This window comes from Pieris napi, chromosome 1 (assembly GCF_905475465.1).
Source record: "Pieris napi chromosome 1, ilPieNapi1.2, whole genome shotgun sequence".
NCBI classification, from domain to species: Eukaryota; Metazoa; Arthropoda; class Insecta; order Lepidoptera; family Pieridae; genus Pieris; species Pieris napi.
In genome coordinates, this window is record NC_062234.1 from 5,199,821 (window position 1) to 5,220,247 (window position 20,427).

At 32.1% G+C, this 20,427-nt stretch overlaps 3 protein-coding genes across 7 annotated transcripts in view; 1 reads left to right on the forward strand and 2 right to left on the reverse strand.

The window, feature by feature from the left end:
• The window catches only part of LOC125057970, a 133,734-nt gene extending 127,160 nt beyond the window's left edge, over positions 1–6,574 (forward strand). For 4 of the 5 annotated variants that reach the window (XM_047662061.1, XM_047662269.1, XM_047662197.1 and 1 more), the window contains 3 exons: positions 2,368–2,452; positions 3,763–3,993; positions 5,293–6,574. In XM_047662061.1, the coding sequence (XP_047518017.1) occupies positions 2,368–2,452; positions 3,763–3,993; positions 5,293–5,408 (432 nt within the window). In that variant the 3' untranslated portion in view covers positions 5,409–6,574. Of the gene's footprint in view, positions 1–2,367; positions 2,453–3,762; positions 4,127–5,292 lie in introns of all 5 variants that reach the window. The other variant, XM_047662142.1, reaches the window with a different exon arrangement.
• A 475-nt stretch (positions 6,575–7,049) lies between these two features.
• On the reverse strand, positions 7,050–8,606 carry LOC125058284 (putative serine protease K12H4.7). Its single transcript, XM_047662376.1, has one exon. It carries the CDS (start codon positions 8,544–8,546, stop codon positions 7,107–7,109), a length of 1,440 nt encoding a protein of 479 aa, XP_047518332.1. The 5' UTR covers positions 8,547–8,606; the 3' UTR covers positions 7,050–7,106.
• An 8,543-nt stretch (positions 8,607–17,149) lies between these two features.
• Positions 17,150–18,896, reverse strand: LOC125054260 (putative serine protease K12H4.7). The gene has a single exon (XM_047656053.1). The coding sequence runs from the start codon at positions 18,894–18,896 to the stop codon at positions 17,400–17,402; it is 1,497 nt and encodes a 498-aa protein (XP_047512009.1). The 3' UTR covers positions 17,150–17,399.
• Between the last annotated feature and the right edge of the window lie 1,531 nt (positions 18,897–20,427).

Sequence of the window (20,427 nt, forward strand, 5' to 3'; positions counted from 1 at the left end):
TCATGATAAATATTAAAATTACAACTCAATAAAGCTATCAAAACATGTCGAAAATTGTAATTAATATTCCATCCACATGCTGCTGTCACAAATATTGCCTTATTAAATTGATAAGAAATGTAATATTCAATTTTCTGACTCCTTATCTTTCCCGTCATTCACGAGACCCCTAAGCTGGGGATCATTAGTCGAAAATTTTAAATCAAAGGATCCCCTAATGGAACCAAATTCATAATCTCACCGGTACAGAAAGTATCCAAATACATTATGCTGCGAGAAATGCAGATTTACGCAAAGTGATTTTTAAATTGCCCACATGAATAATGATCCAATTCAATCTGCTTGCAGCATACTTTGACGTCTAATGCAATTTTATCATTTAATGATCATTATGACTAGATTTTTATTTTATTTTTGAAAACCTGGACTATTTATTTATTTTTATGTTTCTGCCCATCTTGTTGCACTGTGCGTTTAATCGGTTGGACTTACCTGAGTTCGATTCCTGTTAAAACAATATATTGTCGTATTGAATATGCATCTTTCCTAAATCTTTCACGAATTTTGCTCTTATATGTCTAAAGTTTCCATATCTTATACTGTTGATATTTAAACTTTAATGAGCTGCATAGTTATTTTAAAATGGTCACAATCTCTAATATAAAACAATTGATTTATTTTCAATTAAAATTAAAACAGAATGGTAGTCCGCTTAGCTATTTAGGTAAATACTAATGTATAAACGTGTAATAGTGTTTTATTAGTGTTACATTTTCTTAAAAATGACTATAATTTTTAAAGATTTCCACAAAACATACGATACCTAATCGCTTCTTAAACATCTATTTCCAACGTCCTTGTGTAAGAACTTCCTTGTGAAACACTGTCTAATATACATACTAATTACATTTTCTGTTCATAAATTAACTTCAACATTAGATAAGAAACCGTTGATGATATCTTGATTGCGTTAAATGACTTTTTTATTGTCGTAGTGAGGGTACAATCATGTCTTAACTATAATTTTTCTCTCATCTGTCATAAATATTTATAATTTTAATAATCAGACTAATCTTTTAACTTATTTTAATACAGAAGTGAAAGTTTCACGTCTGTCTATTCCGATAACACGTCACATTTGTGAGTAGAGTGGTTCCATTCAATCGTATCTATGATAACTACGAACAGATTCCTGATATTTAAAGAAAATTGATCATTATTGAGTGTCCAATAAGGACCTTTCTTGTCTGCATGTCATGCAAAGCGCTGAATATGAAACAGTGTGTACTCGAATTTACAGCCCATAGTTACACCAGTGAACAATGGTAGAGCAGATATCCCCGACATATCTCAGATATCACAGCGGCGTAAGATAAATGACAGTCAGCGCCCGACTAAACTTCGATCTCCTTTTATTGGTTTAACCAAATGCTTTTGCTATGACATTACAAAGATGAAAAATGTCCTTTGTCCCTTATATTCACTTTTTAACTTGATTTAAAGCTTCGCACTTTATCTCAGCATTCGTACGTAGATATCCTGTGACCTTGTCAACTCAGCGGCACTCACATTTTTCACGATAAAAAAGTATCTAATGTTTACCCAGATGAAATTGTAGATATCATTTAATGTTCGCCCTCAAGGCGTGAAGTATTTTCCTGGAATGTTTTTTCTCAAGAACAAAAATAAAATAGAGCATTCGTGAGTTATGGTAACATGATTCTGTGGCAGGGTGGTATGCATAATTTCTTTTGCTTGATAAAGCCACACGTAAACTTACGGTCTTGTACGCCTGACTCCATCAATAGCGATTTTCCTTTAGCAAGTAAAACTTTTAACTTATAAAATCCGTCCTAGCACGTGCGATTCTCTACAAGCAATATTTGTTTGAAAAGTGATGAGGCAAGGGATACCTTGGCTGTACATTATGAGGCCGTATCGTTGTTTGGTGTATATCTTAACTCGTCGTGTAACAAGATAAGACTAGTCAAATACCCACGCTCTTTGTGTTTTTTGTCCACGACTAGTTTTTAATTCTATACCCCGATAAAATAATCGTGTTGACGTGTTTACATTGAGACCGAGAACTTATTTAATGGTGTATTATTGTATGAATTTAATGCCTAGAGCGATACGATGTGTTGGGTCAAAAGAATGGAGAATGGCAAAAACGCTTAATGTAAATAAAAGAATAACAATGCTATCTTATTGTTATTGCATATTTACATTATGTAGAGATTTATTGTTTATTTTTAAACTATGAACGATGTTTTGTAAGGTGTACCGGGCATCTTTTGTAAATGTAATCTATTGTTTTTGATACATTTGTATCATATGATTTAATTAATAGTAATTTGTTTTTCACAGCCGGATTACGATGACATCGATGATCGTGTACCTACGCAGTTCCCAAGGGGCAAGTCTGATAAAGGAAAGGATAACAAAAAATATGGTAAAATAAAAATTATTTCCTTCACAGATATATTACGGTTTTGATATAAAACTAAAAATGCTCAAACCATCCACATTTTTTATCACTTCAACGAGGATTAATGCTAATTAATTGAGCGTGTATCTTCGTAGCTTAGGTCTCAAGTAATTAAAATACCCTTTATTCATTTAGAAAAGCGCCAGTACTTAACCTTAATTAACAGAAATGTAGATCCAAATGCTTGAAACAATTGTCGCATTAATTATTCTGTAGTAATAAATTGTTAAAGAAGTAGATTTTTTTCGCAACTGCTTTAGCGGCTCAATGGTTTTAGAAGATATAATGGTTACGGATTCAATAAGTTAATTAACCAACAGTGCTTTATTGTTTGAAAATTATACATAAGTAAAATTAAGTACTTACAATTGAAGTTGTAATTTTATTTTAGAAAGACGCAACATCGCCTATAACCTGAAGGTTATAATATGTCCGGTACTCCGTAAAACAACAAATATTTATATTAATGAATATAACATAGATATGAGTCTGTCCCAAGAAGCGTATCGAGACTTTAAACATTTCTATGTATTTATATATTTACTTTATTTTTAATAAAAAAATATTTCATCCGTTGACGCCTTGAACAAGTCACACAAAATTTAAACAGCAAAACAGTTCCTCAGCATATACCGTTTCTGTAAGGCGTAATTTTTTATGCGACCTTAACATGATCTAAAATATAGCGATAGTAATAATAAAATTATACATTTATTTTGGATTTTATCACTTCATATATGTTGGTAATGCTCCTAATTCCTATTATGGTTTTATTTTGCTGCATTAAGCCATTTTGTAAACATTATGATCGACCTTATCACGACCCGTACAAATTTTTTTGTTATTACCATTCTTCTCACGTAAAATGCCTGTTACCAAAAATGTAAATTGATCAGTTTATTGGTGATTTGATCCTTGTGATCTCATCGTGGAATTACCTAATGATACTAAATCGGTTGTGAATAATAAAAGCTAAATTAATAAGCCATAGTTCACATAATTATTGAATTAAGATCGCTCTCACCCTTTCAAATTACTTAGAGCAGAGGTGAGTAGACAATACGGTTTCACAACGCGGCTGACATTTCGGCAAATCCTTGATATTTGAGTTATCGTGCGGGGCGTAGGATGCCAATGTGTAGGGAATGTTCGTTTAAATACCCATTATATCAGCATGACATCATTCGGCCTAATACATATAATAGAATGCGAGATACAAAATATGGAAATTATATTATTTGCCGATTTGTCTACAATAGTTTACTTCATTGCAGATGACCCCTACTACTGCGGTCTGCGCGCTCGTGTGCCAAACTTCGTGAAGACGAACGGAAAGCACGTCCTGCCGGCGATGACCGAGCGGCTCACCCTGAAGGAGACGCCCGTGCCGAGCAAGCGCTACAGCGTGGCCCACGCGCACCCGGGCCCGTTCCCGGCGCACTTACCGTTCGCCCCAATGCCACAAGCTGCCCTTTGGCACGCACGTTCCTACGACAACGGAATCGGTGCGTACGAACGTCCCAAAAAGGAGAAGCTCATGTATCAATTCTATCCTGACAGAGAACGGAGGCTGCGCCCTTTGGTGATTCAGCAGCCCCGCTAACTAACTCACTTTTAGGGATCTCCGCTACAATCTTGGTATTTATTCTTTTCTGTTATACGCTTCGCTTGGTAGCACGCCTCCGCTTACTTACAGTACCATACTATCAGTAGTGTCGTTCATCACTTTAGTCATTTGGGACTTCATCAGACGTGAGTAAAGTCTGATTAAATTTCAGACATTGGTCACGTATCGTCACTTTCATGGCATCGTTTAATCTAAAAATTTTACCGTTCATTTCTCCGCTGTTTCGTCTTCTCTCTTTCTTTTCCAGTTTATTTCAGCCGAATGCAGTGAAGTGCCGACCATGAGCTGCTAGTAGGATTGCTTTGCATGCGTCAGAATGTTAATTTAGGTCTAATATTGATCACCCTTTTGATCAATATTTCGATTGAATTACGTCATAGTACCTTTGGAGATGATTTTCGTTGCATGTTTATTCTTAGGATTTATACCGAAAGCATACAAAACGATTTAAAGTCGTGACAAAAATATAAATATAGTAATACTATGTTCAAATAAAGCTTGTTCGATATTGGCAGTAACATGACCATGTACTTGTAAAATGTAGCGTCAACTTTACACAACTCGATTTTGCTTTTTCCTACATTTATTCCTTCTCCATCGCTTCGAAATTGTATCGAACAGATCGTGTTTTCATAATAATTTGTTAGACCTACACAGGCGAACACAATATTCACAAAACTAAAAAAAGCACAAAGTTTAATATTAATCTAATGTTTTGAAAAATGGGTAGTTAGTATGCAAATTGATTACTAAACAATCAAAAACATTTTATATCTTGGTTTGTCTAATACATTAACTTTAGACATTTAACATACAGTTATTACCTGTAATATCTTATCGTAGAATTTAAATTACGTCGAAAAGATTTATAATAATGTATAGGTACACAACATTAAATAATTAAAATTTCTCTAAGTAAACAGTGTTATATTGAAGAATACAACGCCGGTACTCTGTAACTTCCAGTGATAGCGATTCCAACGTTATTGTACCGATATAGTTATTACAATATCGGTACAAAAAATCGGAATAGCTATTTTATTAGCTTATAGTACCGGCGGCGGCCTTCGGCCATTTCTACAAAATATGTATCACCAGGGTTCCATTAGATTTGCTTATAGCGCAATTTCAAATTAAGATTAGTTAATTTTTCATAATTATATGCTATTTATTACAGACGGTGATCACTACGACCCTTATGCGTTGTACGGCCGCCTTCCAATGCCAGGGCGGGGATTTCCACCGCCGCCGGCGCCCAACGCTCGCCACATGTTCATCGAAGAGTGGGACTAAAACCACTACAATGGGAGTTTTGCCCACACTGAGCAACACTAAGTAGTCCTTAAATTTTTATGTTAATAAAAATTGAAGAGCTAAAAATAAAGTAATGAAAACATGTCTCAAAGTCTACAGTAATTTGAAAATGGTATCTATAAGGGAGTTCACACTCAACAATGTTGCCAGATTAGCAATTTTACCCATACTGGACTAAAAATGTTTGATATCGTCTTGATATCAATTGAATTTTTCAATAGGCTCCCTAAATGTTACAAAAGTAGCATTGTAAATATTCGATATTTGTAAATTATAATTATACTTAAATTAGTTTAGTGTTATTTTTTTAACATTTGTACTTTATAAATATAAATTCGAATTTTAAATCACTGCCACTTATTCAACGAATTTCGTGTAAATTGTAAAGACTTGATAGCACTTGGACAGATGATCGGCAGGGCTACTCTGTAAAACCGATTTCCAATAATTGACACAGAAATTGGAATTATCATTTCGGAAGTGTCAATTCCAATACTTTTGACGTCAATTTATGACATTACGGAGTAGGCCTGCAGACTAATTATTATTATAATTCGAATTGTGTCAATCCTAGTCAGTTCAGGGTTGGGATGAAGTTGACATTTATAATTATTATATTAATTTTTAACTGTATACGTCTTCAAATTTCTTACTTCTGTAAATAATTTATAACTTTGATCTATGTAGGTTTACTTGTTCCTTATAACGCGATCTACTTTTACCCTTTCTTTATATGTAAGTAGGTATAAATACTCAATTATTTTAATATTATCTTACTTTTATGCTTAAATAGCTGTATATTAGTTTTATCGGTAGAATACATGATTGACAATATAGACTAAAATTTTTTATCAAAATTCTGCTTTGCCGGTGCTAGACAGGTTACCATTATACGAATATAATTTATAAATTAAAACCTTTTTTGACTGGATTATTTATTCATCTGAATCGCAAATTCTGTTAGAATGGATTTTTTTATATTTATTATGTAATATCGCCATCGCTGTAGGCATAACTATTTAATTAGTTAAGTAATAAGCGTGCGGGCGACTTTCAATAAAACCCCATTTGTATCTTGGGTGTTAATTGAATAACATATTGTAAGTAAAATTTGTATGATTTAAATATACAATTATATTTTTTAAGTGTATTTTTCTTTATTGTACCATATCCCACAGTAAGTTCACAATCCTATATATATATGCCTGTTTCATTGACAGTATTTATGGCAAATGGGTGACCAGCCGTCATGGGTGTTACCACAGGCGATATGCTATCATAGTCGAGCTACGTCCTGAAGGGGCTGGACAGGGCCTTGTTGTATCAAAAATGTTTGACTTTGTTACAAAAACGATTTTGCTAGTCAATATTATGTTTAAAAATGACCAAATCAGCTATTTTATTAGTAACGACATTGTGTGATTTTCGGTGTAACTACAATATTATGAAAATACTAACTTGTGTACTAAGACTCTGTGACCTTATAATGAGAACTGAACTTTTCAGTTTTTACATAACCATATTTAGTATTATAAATTTGATTCCTTGTTAATAATGATAAAGAAATATTTTTAGAGAATAGTAGCACCTGCTTAAAACTAATTGTAATAAAACAGGAAACATTTTAGATGTTTTTTAATACTCGCAGTTGTTATATTTTAGAACATTGATCTGAGTTTAAAATACTTCTGAATTATCATCTACTCCAATCCAATGCTTAATAAGGTACTTAACATGTTTGGCAGCTTCTTTAGTTTCCTCTGAAGCATCAGGCGCTTCTGGAAATAAGTCGGTACAATGTGAAGCTCGATGAATCACAGTAGCTGGCGCTTCATACGAAAGATCTTCAAGAATACCCAGCCTACTCCATGGATCCATGTCACCGTTAACGAAAACTACACGAGTTACATTTGGACTTAACCCACCGTAAATTTTGTTTGTTGTGTCTACGCCTTTGTCAACCCTGCCTTCATTGAAGTCAGACCCATACACATTTTGACATGTTTTTACAAAGAAATCCAGTGGAATTACTTTGCCAAATGGTTGTGAATGTGACGTCGTTGTTTGAAAATATCCAAATTCTGTACAAGTCTGATAAACCCATGAGTATAACACCGGATGTCTCTGTATTGTCTTTATCATAGAATCAAATTTAAAGTTCTTACAATCGCTTTTCGAATTCCATAACATTGTGTTAGAAGTGTTATTTCTCATAGAGTTGTCTAACTTTGAGCAATGTTCTTTGATACGCTGTGGATTTCCATATTGAGAATTAAGCATAAATTCTTCCGTAAGAGCAGAAAAAAACACCCACTGATTTTCTACGACATTCATATCGCATTCAGGACAAATATTAAATTTATTTTTTAGCTCTTCAATACCTTCGGAGCTCTGAAGCATTTCTTCATATGTTGCAAAATCCTTTTTAATGTTGTCCAAACACCCTTCAGTGCCATACAATTCATAATCCTCATTAACTTTTTCTAAGTACTCAAAGAAATCTTTTTTCGCTAATACTGGCCCACTACTTGCAATCGCAGCATATACTAAATCAGAATACATAAGCCGCATCCAAGCCGCTAAGTTGCCCGCGTAGGACCCTCCAATAACTACTACTTTTGATAATTTAAAGGTCGGATTTGTTTTTATACTTTTTATTAAATGTGCAATATCAGCTAATGCTTGCCTTGATGATAACCATTTCATGTGCTTAACATTCATAAAATTATCTTCATATGGTAAACTCATCCCATAGTACCGATGTTCAGTCATGAACATGGCACCATTTGTCTCCTGCGCGAGGTCTTTTATAATTCCAGCTGATAAATAACGAGGAGATGCCATACCCTCTCCACCGATGAAAATGTATACGGGTCCCTTGTCTTTAAAAAAATAGAGATTCTCAAAATACCTCATTTTCCATGTTTCAGATTTATCATCAAAATTATCTACTTTCTGCAAGATCCATCTTGTATTTGTTGTGCTTATGTCTGCACTGGTAGCAATTTGGTTAAGAACATTTTCAGTTAAATATTTAAAACCACTGTTATAAAATACACTGGAAGTGTATACAAACTGCAAGTATTGAAATATTATTACAGCTTTGAAAACAGTCATTTTGCGGCCGTATGTTTAGGTACTATGTAGGCAAATGAAAATTGCTTACATTGAAAATTCGTAGCATTTATTTATTATATAGTAATTTTACCTAGCAAATATGCCGTTAAGCATTCATTATCACCGTTAACCCACATAGTTACTAAAAATTATGACGCTGAATATTTTGCATTATTAAGTTAACCTTAATTTTAAATACCTGATTAAAGCGCTAACTAAAAAACCATACCTAGGTGAGTAAGTATGCAAGGTGCATACTACATATTATTTATAGTTGTTGTTTGAGTGTATTGAATATAATATTAAGTTATACGATATAAATTTTTTTCAAATCATAACTTTTCGTTTACTTCGGATCCAACTGTGAAAAAAAATGACTCTACCGAAAAGTTACCCTACACAACGCAATAAACGATAATAATGAGTGAGTAAAGTGATAAAACTAAATCCTAAATATACACAGACAACCTCAAAATATAATGGTCTTGTGAGGTAATACAATTGTTGTTTTATTGTAGGTTTACAGTTGAGTTTAATTGTTTACATTCAAAATTTACATAATATAATATATATGTAAAGAAACTTGCATGTTTCTTTGATATGTAATAGATGACGCCATCGGCCATCTTGATTGGAAGAAGAAGTTTGACAAGTGAAAAGTCATCATTATTAATAAATTGTTTGATTGTGAAATTGTAAAAAGGAATTGATAATTTTATAATAAACTTTTAATGTCGTTTCCTTGTTTTCAGGTATTGTTATATTGTTATTTAGGTTTAGAATAATGTAATTAGTATAGTGTGTTAATAATAAAATAAATATCCTTGTTTTCAGAGAAACACAATTGTTTATTTGACACAATTCCATATAAAAAGAAATATAATCTTATAAAACGACATTGCTAGTTAAATCCAGAAAAATGGAGAAACTACTATTTAAATTTATACTAATGGGGTCAACGGATGGAAAAACAAATATCATATGCATAACCTCTATTGAGACACCAGACGGACGTGTATTTGAAATCCCAGATGAGTTAAGACCAGTAAGTAAGCACACCGCTATACTATCTTCCAATGTATATACGAAGATTAAAAATTCACTAAAAAAAAGACATCAGTCACGCACAGTCTGGATCCCTTTAAATAGTGATTTGAAGAAAATATATCTCGATGAAGGTGAGAATTTACAGTTTGGCGAACAGTATTTAGATGAGATTAAAAGAGAGGCAATTTCCTCAAACAACAACACTAATAGCGATGCACTAGAACAGAAAAACATAGGAAAAATTGCTGATAGATTTTTGATGGAAAAATTTTCAAATAAGACAATAAATGCTGACCAATGGATTAGTGAATTTGAGAGTGAATGTGGGAGATTCGAAATTAAAAACAATGAAGAGAAAATTGAGATTTTAAAACATCTCCTCGAAAAACAGTGTCTTGATTGGTATAGCAGTATGTTAATAAAATTGACAGTGAATTCCGAATGGGCAGTATGGAAAGATAACTTTTGTGAAACGTTTGGAAATAAAGGTTGGTCCCAAGTAAAATATGCATTTACATTTAGATTTCAAGCTGGATCTTTACTGGAATATGCAACCAAAAAGGAAAGACTGCTATTAGAGGTAAATAAGCACATCGACATCCAAACAATGATGCATCTTATTGTGATGGGATTACCAGATTATATTGTTGATAAAATTGATAAAGAAACAGTAAAATCAACTGCAAGCCTTTACAATGAAATTGGGAAACATGAACATGTAGCGAACAAAAATAATATTAGCAGGTATAAAAAATATACTTACGATTATAAAGGCAAGGCAGATAAAATAAAACCATGTAGAACTTGTGAAAATTTAAATAAAGGTATTCGGTTCCATCCAGAGGAAAAATGTTGGTTTAAACAGACAGAACAGAGTAATCATAAGAGAGATAGTAAAACTGTAAACAATTCAGTGATTGATGTTGAACTTAATAATGATAAAAAAAACGAATAATAACACCATTAATTAAAGTCAAACTATTATTAAATGAAAAATTAAAAACATTTGGATTATATGATTCAGGATCAAATGTATCTATAATTAATTCCAAATTAATAAGATTGAAAGGAAAAGAGAAGAATAATTTAAGATGTGATAATTTAATCACAATTAATGGTGTTAAGAAAACAATTGGTTTGACAACAATAAAAATAAAAAAATTTGATATTGAAGAAGAAACTGATGTTTATATAATTGATGGAGAAGAATTTAAATATGATTTTCTAATTGGACTGGATATTATAAAAAAGTTTAGACTGGTTCAAGATGAGAATTTGGACATCACTCAAAAAAGAGAAGAAATAAAACTACAAGAAAAAAAAGATTCTATGAACGAGTATAATAATAAAAATAGCACTTCTAAGGAAGTGAAAAATGAAACAAACCCATGTTCAATAAATTTTAATGAACACATAAAAGAAGAAGATTTCAAAATAAGTATGAGTAATTTAGACGCTAAACAAAAGTCAGAAGTATACAAACTGATCGACATTTACAAATCAACCTTTGCCAGAGACAAATATGACATTGGTACGGTTAGAGAATATGAAGCACGTATTGATCTACTTTTGGACAAATATTGTAGTAAGAGGCCCTATAGATGTTCAGTTGAAGACAAAAAGGAAATAGAAGAACAAATTGCTAGGTTACTTGATAGAAATCTTATAGAGGAATCTTATAGCCCGTTTGCGGCACCAGTTACTTTGGCTTTTAAGAAAGAAGAAAACAAAAAATCAAGATTATGTATAGATTTTAGAGATCTTAATAAAATAGTGGTACCCCAAGCTCAACCATTTCCATTGATAGACGACCTAGTGATTAAGACAAGAAACTCAACATATTTCACAACATTGGACATCAATTCAGCCTTCTGGTCTATCCCACTAAGAATTGAAGATAGGAAGAAAACTGCCTTTGTAACGCAAGAAGGGCATTATCAATGGACATGTTTACCTTTCGGATTGAAGACTTCACCAGCGATTTTCCAAAGGATACTAAGTAACATTTTAAGAAGGTATAAGCTTACTGATTTTGCTGTTAACTATATAGATGATATCTTAATTTTTTCTAAGACTTTCTCAGAGCACATTAATCATCTAACACAATTGTTAGAAGCTATAAAAAAGGAGGGTTTTAGACTAAAATTTACGAAATGTACATTTGCTTCGGATTCAGTTAAATATCTTGGTCATATAATACATAATAATACAATACGGCCAGTAAGGGATAATTTAGTATCTATAAAAGATTTCCCCATACCAAAGACTCAAAAAAATATTAGGCAATTTTTAGGTAAAATTAACTTCTACCATGAGTATATACCAAAAAGTGCATTAATTTTAGAACCTCTTCATAATTTACTTAGGAAAAACCAGAAATTTATTTGGTCTACAGATTGTCAGAAATCTTTTGAAAACATAAAAAACTTATTGTGCTCACAGCCAATCTTAGAAATATTTGATCAAAATTTGCCAATTAATATTCACACAGATGCATCTTTAGAAGGTATTGGGGCAGTGTTAAAGCAAACACAACCAAATGGAAAAAATAAGCCAGTGGCATACTTCTCCAAAAAATTAAATCAAGTTCAAAAGAAAAAAAAAGCAGTTTATTTAGAATGTTTAGCTATTAAAGAAGCAATAAGATACTGGCAATATTGGCTAATAGGTAAGTCGTTTACAGTATATTCAGACCATAAACCATTGGAAAATTTAAATATAAAGTCTAGGACAGATGAAGAATTAGGAGATTTAACATATTACTTATCACAGTATGATTTTAAAATTAAATACGCTCCGGGAAAAGAAAATATAGAAGCAGATTGTTTAAGTAGGAACCCAGTATTAGATGCAAGTGAGGATACAGATGAACAATTAAAAATTGTTAACATGATAAAGTTAATTGATATTGTCACAGATCAGGAAAATAATGAAGACATAAAAAATAATAAATCAAAATTAATATCAAAACACAATGTTTACTATAAAAAGGTTAGAAAACGTGAAAAAATTATTTTATCGGAAGATTTCAGTAAAAAACTTATTAAAGATGTACATGAAAATATGTGTCATTTAGGTGTAAAACAAATGCAAAACAAAATCAGTACGTTATATACAGCAAGAAATTTAACATTGAATATTAAAACATATTGTAAAAGTTGTGAGATCTGTATAAAAAACAAAACAAGAGGACAGGATAAGTATGGTCTCATGTCACATTTAGGTCCTGCTACAAAACCGTTTGAAATAGTCTCAATAGACACGATTGGAGGTTTTGGAGGCTCGCGATCAACTAAAAGATATTTACACCTTTTAGTGGACCACTTTACACGATATGCTTATATAGTTACTTCAAAGACACAAAGTGCTAATGATTTTGTTAAACTTATAAATACTGTAACAGATTGTGATTCAATTGGAATGCTTCTAACTGATCAATACCCGGGAATCAATTCAAAAGAATTTAAAACATTTTTAAATGAGAAATCAATACAAATGATATTTACTGCAGTAAATGCCCCGTTTTCGAACGGTTTGAATGAAAGACTTAATCAAACGCTTGTAAATAAAATCAGATGTAAAATAAACGAAAAAATTAATAAAATAGCATGGACGACCATTGCTCATAACTGTGTAGATAAATATAATAATACAGAACATACAGTTACTGGTTTTGCACCAAAATACCTGTTGGACGGTACAGATGTATCTTTATTGCCATATGAACTAAAAAGAGATAAAACAGAAATGGAATGGATTAAAGACAGGAAAGTAGCATTAGAAAATACATTAAAATCACACAACTACAATAAACAAATATTTGATAAAAATAGAACACAATTTAATTTCAATACAGGGGATATGGTATATGTAGAGAATGGGAACAAATTAAATAGAAATAAATTAGATGAATTGAAGATAGGTCCGTTTAAAATTATTGAAAAGTTATCAAATTCAATATATAGAATTAATACGGGTCATAAAAAGTTAGAGTCAAATCTCTTTCATGTCACAAAACTTCTACCAATACCTACATAAAACAGAAATAAGACAAACAAAATTTTGTTAACTTTGATATATTAATATTGTTTAATTTATATTTAGTTTAGTTACTTAAGTTTAGATATGCGAAAATTTTTGTGAAAATTTTCTTCTTTGTGGAGGGAGATGTAAAGAAACTTGCATGTTTCTTTGATATGTAATAGATGACGCCATCGGCCATCTTGATTGGAAGAAGAAGTTTGACAAGTGAAAAGTCATCATTATTAATAAATTGTTTGATTGTGAAATTGTAAAAAGGAATTGATAATTTTATAATAAACTTTTAATGTCGTTTCCTTGTTTTCAGGTATTGTTATATTGTTATTTAGGTTTAGAATAATGTAATTAGTATAGTGTGTTAATAATAAAATAAATATCCTTGTTTTCAGAGAAACACAATTGTTTATTTGACACAATTCCATATAAAAAGAAATATAATCTTATATATATGTAAGGAAAACATAATATATTTTCCTATACAAACTCTTTTTATATTTTATTTTTCTTCTTTGCCGTCTGATCGACGATGTTTAATTTGTCACTTGACATAATAGATGTAAGATGTTTTAATTTTTCATTTTATAATTTTATTTTATAAAACCTAGAATATAGGCTTTAAATGTTGTTTCTTTTGTATTCACAGTAATCGTATAAGCGATTGATACTACATATTATTATTTTTAATTTTTTACATTTGTATCTTAATTTTAATTTCATATGAGAGGCCTTAAACAGTTATACATGAAGAAAGCAAATTAATTGGAATAAAGGCAGTAAAAGTAGTATTATTAATTTTTGTTAAGTTAACATATTGCGTTCAGTAAATAACAATAATGAATAAGTAAAGAACTTCATCTAAATACAAAAGAAAGTCTAAATATAGGGGTCTTATGATAAAGGTAGCATTTATTATTTGAGTTTAGGTTTAAATATAGAGTGTAATGAGTGATAATAAAAAATAATTTAATAATGTACCATTAAGCAAATAAATAAATAAATGTACAAGTAAAAAGTTTTCTTATTGGTTATACTTGAAAACACGTGTCATTGTCTGTGATGTGGAAGCGTTTTAAATGGTCTTTGGAAGAGGAATGCGCAGTGAGTAGATGTGCGATTTGGAATGTGGTTGGATATTGTCTAATGAATGTTTTGATATTGTTAAGGTTTTTGTGTGTTTGGCTGTAGGTTCATCGTTAAATCGTTTTTCCCACAGCCTAATGGTTTCTTGTTTCGCTTGCTGTTTGAGAAATGCCATGGGGGACTGTAAAAGTACATTTATTGAGAGTTTGCTGCCGATTTGGCCGCCTCGTTGTCAGCAATACCGGAATGGCCTTTGATATATTTTTGTGTATACTTGTGACTATATTATGTGTGCTGTTTGTTTGACCGATCGCTTGAAGCGCGCCCATTGAGTCAGAGTTTAAAATGTATGTGTGTATGTTTTTGTTTGTCTGTTTTCGTGAGTGTGTGATGGCCCAGTCGCTAGCTCCCTTTATTATTGGAACACTGTGCGCGTTGGGTGTAATTTCCGGTTCCATTTGTGTATAATCTGTGTGTTATTAGGGGTAAGCAATGAACGCGGCTCCTGTTTGCCCCGTTTCTTGCTTTCTTCCGTCTGTGTAAATATTGATGGGGTTGTCTGACACACAGTTTATTGAGAATGTTTTTGTACGTGCTTTATATTGTGTCGTTCAACTGGGACGTCGTCCGGTATACAGTATAGACAAGTCTGATGTTATCTGGGTGTGGTCCCCATATGAGTCGTGTAAATAAGGTGAGTATATTAAATATGTGTTTTTTTGTGGTTATGTATGTAATGTGTTGTTTGAAAGTTAATTTGTTTTCTAATACGACACCTAGGTATTTGATTTTATGAGTGAATTGTAATAGAGTGTTATCGAAGGTAATTTTACAATTTTGTGCAGGTTTAGAGAAAGCTATGGTTTGTGTTTTGTCGGGGCCGAACTGGAGTTTAACTCCGTCGCCCCATTATTTTATAATGTTTAGGTTTGTGCTAAAGTGTGTTAATTTATGTGTCTGTGGTGATTAGAATAACATCGTCGGCGAATGCTTGAATGTAGCACCTTGGTGGGAGTGGAGTGTTGAGTAGTGAATTAAGGATGATGTTCCAGAGAATCGGATGCATGCCGACCCCTGGATACATACAACGTGTGTTGCCCAATTGGAGTGTTACTGTTCCTGTTGTGAGGTAATTTTGTATAAGTTTGAATATGTTCAGGGGCATTTACTGACCGTAATCCGCTCAATACGCTCCGGCCAACAAGCGATATTAAAAGCGGCCTTGATATCGAGGGATACGGCAATGGTGTTTTGTTTATGTTGCTTTGCGTTGTGTATAATATCGAGTGTTATTTGTCAGGCGTGTATTGTGCTGGTTTGTTCGGTAAACAGTTTTTCCAGAACTTTCCCGTACACGGGAATAGTCATACAGGTCTAAGGAGTTTAAGTTTGTGTAGTCAGGTTTGTTGGGTTTGGGGATGATTTTAACTATTGCTTCCTTCCACGGGGTTGGGTAGTGTGAAAATGGTAGGCAGCGCAAATTCTGTTAGATTGGAAATTTTTATATTTATTACTAGCTGAGCGGGCAAACGTCGTTTCGCCATGTATATCATTTATAATAAAAAAATAAGGGTTGATCGTAGAGGGGTGAAAGTTAGGGGTTGTATGTATTTTTTAATGCTGTATCATAAAAAAATAAAAACAGAAAAAAATATCTAAAAATAATAAAAAAATATTTAGGGGTGGACTATCCTTAACATTTAGGGGGATGAAAAAAATATGTTGTCTGATTCTCAGACATACCCAATATGCACACAAAATTTCATGGGAATCGGTCAAGCCGTTTTGGAGGAGTTTAACCACAAACACCGCGACATGAGAATTTTATAAATATCACCATCGCTGTAGGCATAACTATTTAATTACTTAAGTAATAAGCGTGCGGGTGGGTGTTTTTCAATAAAACCCCTTTTGTATCTTGGGTGTTAATTGAATATCAAATTTTCAGTAAAAATTTGTGTGTTTTAAATGTACAATTATATTTTTTAATTGTATTTTTCTTTATTGTACCTACCATATCCCACAATAAGTTCACAATCCTATATCCTATATACTATTTGATTAATTTACAAAAAAATACCCACTTGATTCACTACGGCACTTACATGTATGTTTTTAATTTGATAAAAAATATTAATTTCACGCTGGTCCTTTCTTTTAAAATACACATAGTACATATTAAGAACTACTTAAGAAGGGTTATTAGTTTTTGGCCATTTTTTCGATTGGCATCATAAAAGTTGGGATGTGTTTTTTTACATTTAAGTCGGTTCGATTCCCAGACGACGCAAGTAATTTTTAGAAAACCTTTGAATGTAGAATTACTAACTTTTAAAAATAACATAAAGGCTTCTTTCAGTAAAATACCCTATCTACGACATGTAAGGTACTTTCCCTTTATGTCCCATAACTTTGGGACGCCCGACGACGTATATGCCTGTTTTATTGTCAGTATTAAAGGCAAATGGGTGACCAGCCGTCATATGTGTCTCCAGGGACAATAGGCCAATATAGTCGTGCTACGTCCGGAAGGGACAGGATCTTGTTGTATCAAAAATGTTTGACTTTGTTACAAAAATGATTTTGCTAGTCCATATTATGTTTAAAAATGACCAAATCAGCTATTTAATTAGTAACGGCTTTTTAATACTCGCAGTTGTTATATTATAGAACATGGATCTGAGTTTAAAATACTTCTGAATTATCATCTACTCCAATCCAATGCTTAATAAGGTACTTAACATGTTTGGCAGCTTCTTTAATTTCCTCTGAAGCATCAGGCGCTTCTGGTAATAAGACAGTACAATGTGAAGCTCGATGAATCACTGTAGCTGGCGCTTCATACGAAAGATCTTCTAGAATACCCAGCCTACTCCAAGGATCCATGTCACCGTTAACGAAAACTACACGAGTTACGTTTGGACTTAACCCACCGTAAATTTTGTTAGTTGCGTCTATGCCTTTGTCAACCCTGCCTTCATTGAAGTCAGACCCATACACATTTCGACATTTTTTTACAAAGAAATCCAGTGGAAGAACTTTGCCAAATGGTTGTGAATCAGACGTCGTTGTTTGGAAATATCCAAATTCTGTACAAGTCTGATAAACCCATGAGTATGCCCCCAGGTCTCTCTGTATTTCCTTTATCATAGAATCAAATTTAAAGTTCATACAATTGCTCGAATTCCTTAACATTGTGTCAGAAGTGTTATATCTCATAGAGTTGTCTAACTTTGAGCAATGTTCTTTGATACGCTGAGGGTTTCCATATTGAGAATTAGACATAAATTCTCCTGTAAGAGTAGAAAAAAACACCCACTGATTTTCTACGACATTCATATCGCATTCAGGACAAATATTGAATTTATATTTTAGCTCTTCAATACCTTCGGAGCTCTGAAGCATTTCTTCATATGTTGCAAAATCCTTTTTAATTTTGTCCAAACACTCTTCAGTACCATACAATTCATAATTCTCATTAACTTTTTCTAGGTACTCAAAGAAATCTTTTTTCGCTAATACTGGCCCACTACTTGCAATCGCAGCATCTACTAAATCAGAATACATAAGCCGCATCCAAGCCGCTAAGTTGCCCGCGTAGGACCCTCCAATAACTACTACTTTTGATAATTTAAAGGTCGGATTTGTTTTTATACTTTTTATTAAATGTGCAATATCAGCCAATGCTTGCCTTGATGATAACCATTTCATACGTTTAACATTCTCCAAAATATCATCAAATGGTAAACTCTTCCCATAATACCGATGTTCAGTCATAAACATAGCACCATTTGTCTCCTGCGCGAGGGCTTTTATAATTCCAGCTGATAAATAACGAGGAGATGCCTCAGCCTCTCCACCGATGTAAATATAAACGGGTCCTTTGTATTTAAAAAATTTGAGATTCTCAAAGTACCTCATTTTCCATGTTTCAGATTTATCATCAAAATGATCTACCTTCTGCAAAATCCATTTTGTATTTGTTGTGCTTATGTCTGCACTGGTAGCGATTTGGTTAAGAACATTTTCAGTTAAATATTTAAAACCACTGTTATAAAATACACTGAAAGTGTATACAAACTGTAGGTATTGAAATATCATTATAGCTTTGAAAACAGTCAGTTTCCGACCGTACGTTTGGGAAATATGTAGGCAATTGCTTACATTGAAAATTCGTAGCATTTATTTATTATATAGTAATTATACCTCGCAATTATGCCGTTTAAGATTCGTTATCACCGCTAACCCACATAGTTACTAAAATTTATGATGTTGAATATTTTGCCTTGTTAAGATAACCTTAATTTTAAATACCTGATTAAAGGCGCTACCTAAAAATAAAAATGCTATTAAAAAACTATACCTACCTAGGTGAGTAAGTATGCACTCTCTTGGATGCAATAGAAATGTATGCCATTTGTGAAATTTTTGCAGTGAGATTTCGATTGATATGGACAATTCAAAGATACTTTGTGTTATATTATGTTTTCAATGTGATATATAGATTTAATTGATTAAAAACAACCTAACGTTTGCATATTCTATGGGCTTCATACTTTCGATTGGTATAGAATTTATCTAATAATCATACCGGTGAAATGTTTAAAAAAAATTTTTTTTTTAAATATTAATTTAACATACTCTGGACTGAAATTTGCTAGACAACCCATAGGGATAATATTTATTGACATATTAAATTAAATATAAAATAAGTTTCATTAAATAAGCATCTCGGTGAAGGTCGTTGTATAGCGGGATCTTATACTATTTATAAATATAAATTCGAGTTTTAAATCACTGCCACCTTATTCAACGAATTTCGTGTTAATTGTAAAGACTTGATAGCACTTGGACAGATGATCGGCAGGGCTACTCTGTAAAACCGATTTCCAATAATTGACACAGTAATTGGAATTATCATTTCGGAAGTGTCAATTCTAATACTTTTGACGTCAATTTACGACATTACGGAGTAGGCTTGCAGACTAATTATTATTATAATTCGAATTGTGTCAATCCTAGTCAGTTCAGGGTTGGGATGAAGTTGACATTTAAAATTATTATATTAATTTTTAACTGTATTTACGTTTTCAAATTTCTTGCTTCTGTAAATAATTTATAACTTTAATCTATGTAGGTTTATTTGTTCCTTATAACGCGATCTCCTTTTACCCTTTTATCAGCAAGTAATATATGTAAGTAGGTTTAAATACTCAATTATTTTAACATTATCTTACTTTTATACTTAAATATATGTATATTAGTTTTATCGGTAGAATACATTATTGACAATATAGATTAAAATTAATTATCAAAATACTGCTTTGCCGGTTACCATTATACGAATATAATTTATAAATTAAAACCTTTTTTGACTGGATTATTTATTCATCTAAATCGCAAATTCTGTTAGAATGGAATTTTTTATATTTATTATGTAATATCGCTATCGCTGTAGGCATAACTATTTAAATTTAATTAGTTAAGTACCTAATAAGCGTGCGGGCGACTTTCAATAAAACCCCTTTTGTATCTTGGGTGTTGATTGAATAACATATTTTAAGTAAAATTTGTATGATTTAAATATACAATTGTATTTTTTAAGTGTATTTTTCTTTATTGTACCATATCCCACACTAAGTTTACAATCCTATATATATATATATGCCTGTTTCATTAACAGTATTTAAGGCAAATGGGTGACCAGCCGCCA